The sequence below is a fragment of the Sapajus apella genome, unplaced genomic scaffold (genome assembly GCF_009761245.1).
Source record: "Sapajus apella isolate SASKATOON/1434 unplaced genomic scaffold, GSC_monkey_1.0 scaffold211, whole genome shotgun sequence".
NCBI lineage: Eukaryota > Metazoa > Chordata > Mammalia > Primates > Cebidae > Sapajus > Sapajus apella.
The window spans coordinates 822764-829616 of NW_022437151.1; the positions used below are offsets into that span (position 1 = coordinate 822764).

The 6853-nt window shown below is 45.2% G+C and overlaps 1 protein-coding gene across 3 annotated transcripts in view; it reads right to left on the reverse strand.

Annotated features, from left to right (window-relative positions):
• LOC116544283 (RUN and FYVE domain-containing protein 1) overlaps nucleotides 1-5326 on the reverse strand; it is a 46789-nt gene extending 41463 nt beyond the window's left edge. Inside the window, exons 1-2 of one of the 3 annotated variants that reach the window (XM_032270467.1) lie at nucleotides 4959-5311; nucleotides 2133-2256 (exon numbers count right to left, since the gene is read on the reverse strand). In XM_032270467.1, coding sequence (XP_032126358.1) covers nucleotides 2133-2256; nucleotides 4959-5107 — 273 coding nt within the window. In that variant the 5' untranslated portion in view covers nucleotides 5108-5311. Of the gene's footprint in view, nucleotides 1-2132; nucleotides 2257-4958 lie in introns of all 3 variants that reach the window. The other 2 variants (XM_032270469.1, XM_032270468.1) reach the window with 2 other exon arrangements.
• Between the last annotated feature and the right edge of the window lie 1527 nt (nucleotides 5327-6853).

Genomic DNA, 6853 nt, shown 5'->3' on the forward strand with positions numbered 1-6853 from the left:
TCAAAAAAAAAAAAAAAAAAAAAAAAAAAAAGAAATACTACATAGCCATTTGAAATGGTTTACATATCTTGTTGTTATTGAGAACTGTGTGAAACATGTTGTTAAATTTTTAAAAATTACAAAATGGTGTGCTTAAAATAATCAGTTTGATTTCACACACACAAAAAAACCCACCAAATATCCCACTCTAAAATACCCAAACATAAACACACACATGCACGCACACACCTTTATTCTTGCACACATCTTTATTCACGCACATACCTTTATTCACGCACACACCTTTATTCATGTGCTAGAAAGATGTATACCACAATGTAACACTGAATTCTCCATCTTAGGGTAATGAGAATATGTGTGATGTTTAGTGACTTTTCAAAACTACTTCTCTGAATTCAAAAAAAGATATTTTTCAACATGCAAAAACAATAAAACTTTTTTTTTTTTTAAAGGGAGGAGAGGTTACAAAAAAACATTGGCCTGCACATGGAGGGATCAGGGAAGCTTTAGATTCATCAAACACAGTGCAGGAAAAAGGCTGGACATTTTGCTAGATAATGTAAAATAATCCCTTTCTTCCAGGCAGTGGCCCAGCCACAGCTGCAGATGCCCTGAAGACGGGGTGGAAGTGAGGAAGGGGTCAGGGTGTTTATTCCCCCTCAGACATTTACAGTTCCTGCAACCAGGAGTTTGGGCCTCGGCTCTGGTCACCAGCTCCCATGCAGGAAGAAAGCCCACCCCAAGAGGGTTGTCCTTCCCAAAGAGCACCTACACCTTACTGGTTACTTTCATTTGTGCCCCACTTTATCAACCTGACTTCCCAAATCTCTCCTGACTCTATCTTCCTTTTTTTTGAGACAGAGTCTTGGTCTGTCACCAGGCTGGAATGTAGTGGCGCAATCTCGGCTCACTGCAACCTCCGCTTCCTGGGTTCAAGCGATTCTTCCACCTCAGCCTCCCGAGTAGCTGGGACCACAGGCACGTGCCACCATGCCCAGCTATTTTTTGTATTTTTAGTAGAGATGGGGTTTCACCATGTTGGCCTGGATGATCTCGATCTCTTGACCTCGTGATCCACCCACCTCGGCCTCCCAAAGTGCTGGGATTACAGGCGTGAGCCACAGTGCCCAGCCGACTCTATCTTCCTACTCCTCATCCAACCTTGTGGGACTTCTAGACTTGTCTCTTCAAAGCTTTTGCTGTATCTATTCTTGGCCACTTCTAACTCATGACCTGAACGGCTGCTAGATTGAGCTTTCTCAAATCCAGGCATGATCATTTCTGTGTACTTCTTAAAAACTTCCAACAGTGGCCGGGCGTGGTGGCTCTCACCTGTAATCCCAGCACTTTGGGAGGCTGAGGCAGGCAGATCACCTGTGGTCAGGAGTTCAAGACCAGACTGACCAACATGGAGAAACCCTGTCTCTTTTTTTTTTTTTTTTTGAGATGGAGTTTCACTCATGTTACCCAGGCTGGAGTGCAATGGCGTGATCTCGGCTCACCGCAACCTCCGCCTCCTGGGTTCAGGCAATTCTCCTGCCTCAGCCTCCTGAGTAGCTGGGATTACAGGCACGCACCACCATGCCCAGCTAATTTTTTGTATTTTTAGTAGAGACGGGGTTTCACCATGTTGACCAGGATGGTCTCGATCTCTTGACCTTGTGATCCACCCGCCTCGGCCTCCCAAAGTGCTGGGATTACAGGCTTGAGCCACCGCGCCCGGCCTGAGAAACCCTGTCTCTTAACAAAAAAAGCTAAAACAAAAAAAACTTCCAACAGTTTCCCAAAGCTCAGGGGATAAAAGCTACACCCTTCAGCTTGGCATTGATGGCCTAAAAATCAGGCCCAGCTTTCACTTTCACCTCACCCATGGAGCATCCTCTGCTCCAGCCTTGGAGAGCTGTCTGCCTATTTCCAAACCTGCTGAACTTTCCAGGTGTACTTCTGGCTATGCAACTTCTTCACCCTTCCAAGACCTTCCCCAGCTGCTTCCCCAACTGCCCCTGGCCGGTCCTTTACCAGAGGGCTCTTTGCCATTGGCCCTTCTTTAGGTTTAGTACCTGTCTGCAGATACTTTGTAAAGTCCCTGGACTAATGAAGGTGTTTCATCTAGAACCAAAATTTCACTTTACCTGAGAATCCAAGTCTTCTCCTTTTAGGCAGAGATTGGCATCGAGAACATTGAGTCCCACCAGCAGACCGACAATCACCATCCCTTCTTCCTCCATCATTAAAGCCTCAGGCTCATAGAACTCACTAAAAAGAGATAGACAGGCCAGAGCGATGCTCAGAAACAGCTTCGCCATCATCATTCCTTCCCCACCCTCCACTGCCGTTTCAACTGTACCCTGGAGACAGGAGATACTACTGTGGGTATCCTCCCTCCCTTTCATTTCCCTTCACTGCTTCAAGGGCCACTTTTTCTTCTCTGTCCTCTCTTCTCCTTCTGTGGCTTAGAATGGGCTCTCCCCTCCCCATGTCTAAGGTTAACTCCTCCATGCAGACCCTGGACCCCAGTTCTTCTCATCTCCTCCTGGCCACTGTACTCCCGAAGGTCACTTTCCCTTCCTGTGTCTCCACTGGCTCCTCTTCTGTGTTGATATGAACTACTTCTCCACTTATGCTCATATAAACAGGAAATGGGATCCCACATCCAAGCATAAAACTCCTTCTTGCATCCCACTAGCAACATCTGCTGCTTTTACTTCCTTATTGCCCAGTTATCTCGGCCATTTGCAGTAGGGGTCCATCCCCTGTCTGTTACTGCTCTGGTCAGCAATGATTTGCTAATGTACCAAATCCAGTGGCATCCAGGCCACTGTGTGTGTGTGTGTGTGTGTGTGTGTGTGTGTGTGTTTGTGTGTGTGTGTGTGTGTGAACTTTTAAGAACTACCTCATTAGTGGCTGCGTGCGATGGCTCACGCCTGTAATCCTAACACTTTGGGAGGCTGACGTGGGCAGATCACCTGAGGTCAGGAGTTTGGGACCAGCCTGACCAATATGATGAAACCCCATCTCTACTAAAAATACAAAAATCACCCAGGCGTGGTGGCATGCACCTGTAATCAGAGCTACTCAGGAGGCTGAGACAGGAGAATTGCTTGAACCCAGGAGGTGGAGGTTACAGTGAGCTGAGATCGTGCCACTGCACTCCAGGTTGGGTAACAAGAATGAAACTCCATCTTAAAAAAAAAAAAAGGCCACCAGGCATGGTGACTCATGCCTGTAATCCCAGCACTGTGGGAGGTCAAGGCGTTCGGATCACCTGAGATTGGGAGCTCGAGAACAGCCTGACCAACACAGAGAAACCCCATCTCTACTAAAAATACAAAATTAGCCGGGTGTGGTGGTGCACGCCTGAAATCCCAGCTACTTGGGAGGCTGAGGCAGGAGAATCGCTTGAACCTGGGAGGCAGAGGCTGTAGTGAGCCGAGATCATGCCATTGCACTCCATCCTGGGCAACAAGAGCAAAATTCCATCTCAAAAAAAAGAAAAAAAAAAAGAATTAGTTTACTAGTAAAGTGAGGGATATGGTAATTACCCTGATTTTATCATTATATAGTATATACATGCACATGGTACCTCATAAATATGTACAATTCTGTGTCAATTATAAATAAAAAACTAATTGAAAAAGAGTTCATTACAACAAAATCTGTAACTCAAAGTTACTCAGTTACTCAGAGTATGTGAAATATTGTAAATCATTATTTGCAGTGTAAAGATTATGTTTGATAACGAGCCAGGACTTGAAAACACTGAGAAACTTGGGTTTTAGGCTATGCTGTAAAAGATCTATTTCTCAATTACCTGTTTTTATCTGTTTCTCAATTACAAGAGAGCTTTAACTCTGGAAAGAGTCCTCCCTCATAAATTATCATAGTATAGAGAAAATTCCTTTTATAATGATGTTTGCTTAGTTACAAATATAAAAAATGAACCAGTCATAAATTCCTGTAAACATTATACACTTATTTAATTTTTTATTTTGAGACAGAGTCTCGCTCTGTTTCCCAGGCTGGAGTTACAGTGGTGTGATCTTGGCTCACTGCAACCTCTGCTTCATGGGTTCAAGTGATTCTCCTGCCTCAGCCTCCTGAGTAGCTGGGATTACAGGCCTATGCCACCATGCCTGGCTGATTTTTTATTTTTAGTAGGGGTTTCACCATGTTGGCCAGGCTGCTTTTGAACTTCTGACCTCAAGTGATTGGCACGCTTTGGCCTCCCAAAGTGCTAGGATTACAGGCATGAGCCACCATGCCTGGCTGATACACTTATTTTAATTCAAAATGATCTATAGAACTATGTTCTAGTTATTATTATTTTTGAGACGGAGTCTAACTGTGTCGCCCAGGCTGGAGTGCAATGGTGCAATCTCAGCTCACTGCAACCTCCACCTCCCAGGTTCAAGCGATTCTCCTACTTCAGCCTCCCAAGTAGCTGTGATTATAGGCATGCATCACCGTGCCCAGCTAATTTTTGTATTTTTAGTAGAAATGGGGTTTCACCACGTTGGCCAGGCTGGTCTCAAACTCCTGACCTCATGATCTGCCCACCTCGGCCTCCCAAAGTGCTGGCATTATAGGCGTGAACCACTGCACCTGGCCTATTATTATTTTTAGACGGAGTCTCACTCTGTTGTCCAGGCTAGAGTGCACTGGTGTGATCTCAGCTTACTGCAACCTCTGCCTTCTGGGTTCAAGTGATTCTCCTGCCTCAGCCTCCCGAGTAGCTAGGATTACAGGCACCCGCCACCATGCCTGGCTAATTTTTGTATTTTTAGTAGAGATGGGGTTTCACCATGTTGGTCAGGCTGGTGTCTTGAACTCCCAACCTCAAGTAATCCACCCTTCTTGGCTTCCCAAAGTGTTGGGATTGCAGGCGTGGGCCACCGTACCCAGCCTATGTTCTAATTATTTAGCAAGCAAAAGATAAGCAAATATAGTTGATGAAATACCTTAAGAGATGTTTATTGTCTATAAGTACTTTCAGATAATCTGCCAGTTTCTTTTGCATGAGCGCAAGATACAGCCAAGCTCGGCCTCTTCCCACAGCTGTCCTAGAATTCAAACAGAAAATCGAACTATTGTGGCATAACAACAACATAGAGAAGAAACCGGATTTAGCCAGGAAAATACATATGATTCACAGCCTTGTAAATGCAGAGGATACTCTAAGAATAGCTGTTTGGGGTTGGGGAGGGATGCACACAGCCTGGGCAGGCAGAGAAAATGGTTCGCCACACACCTTTGGGTATTACTACGAATACAATTAGATACTGTATTTATAATAATACAATATCCGGGCTCAAACTCTTGGGATCAAGCAATCTTCCTGCCTTGGCCTCTCAAACTGTTGGGATTATAGGCGGGAGCCACTGTGCCCAGCCAACTGTGCTATTTTCTAATGGCAATATGCCTTGCTTATATTCAAAAAATATCACAGGAAGATATCAGGTCAGATTTGTGTAATGGATAAACATTCTTTCAAAAGACTAATAGAGGGCCGGGCACGGTGGCTCACGCTTGTAATCCCAGCACTTTGGGAGGCCGAGGCGGGTGGATCACGCGGTCAAGAGATCGAGACCATCCTGGTCAGCATGGTGAAACCCCGCCTCTACTAAAAATACAAAAAATTAGCTGGGCATGGTGGCGTGTGCCTGTAATCCCAGCTACTCAGGAGGCTGAGGCAGGAGAATTGCCTGAACCCAGGAGAATTGCCTGAACCCAGGAGGCGGAGATTGTGGTGAGCCGAGATCGCGCCATTGCACTCCAGCCTGGGTAACAAGAGCGAAACTCCGTCTCAAAAAAAAACAACAACAACAACAACAAAAAAAAGACTAATAGAGAACTTAGTACTTGTTAAAGTGCTGAAGCTCATAAAATTTCTAAGGGGTTAGCTCAAAGGTACAACCTTTTTTGAGATAGAGTCTTGCTCTGTTGCCTAGGCTGGAGTGCAGTGGTGTGATGCTGGCTCACTGCAACCTCCGCCTCTTGGGTTCAAGCGATTCCCATGCCTCAGCCTCCAAGCAGCTGGGATTACAGGCATGTGCCACCACACCTGGCTAATTTTTGTGTATTTAGTAGAGGCAGGGTCTTGCCATGTTGGTCAGGCTGGTTTCAAACTCCTTGCCTCAAGTGATCGGCCTGTCTTGGCATACCAAAGTACTGGGATTACAGGCATGAGCCACTGCACCCGGCCTCAAAGGTACAATTTTATGTTTTATTATTAATTGGGGTAAAATACATAGAATATAAAGTTAACCATCTTAGTCATTTTTAGTCTTACAGTTAAGTAGTGTTAAGTACATTCACAATGTTGTGCAACCAATCTTTTATTTTTTTTTTGAGATGGAGTCTCACTTTGCCACCAAGGCTAGATAGAGTGTAGTGGCAAGATAACTCACTGGCGTAACCTTGGCTCACTGCATCCTCCGCCTCCCGGGTTCAAATGATTCTCCTGCTCACACTCCCGGCCTCCCAAGTAGCTGGGATTACAGGCACATGCCACCATGCCCGGCTAAGTTTTATATTTTCAGTAGAGATGGGGGCTTACCATGTTGGCCAGGTTAGTCTCTAACTCCTGACCTCAAGTGATCTGCCTACCTCGGCCTCCCAAACTGCTGGGATTACAACTGCGAGCCACTGCACCTGGCTCTAATCTTGAAGGTGTAATTTTTCTGCATTCCAGCATTATCTCCAGAGAAATAGAAAAGAAGAGAAGAGGAAAGAAAAGAAGAGAGAAAAAGAAAAGAAAGGAAAAGGCCTGCATAAACATTAAAAGAAAAAAGGCCTCTCAAGTGCTACTTGGTGAGACTGTAAACTTTCCAACTTCCTTTTTTTTTTTTTTTTT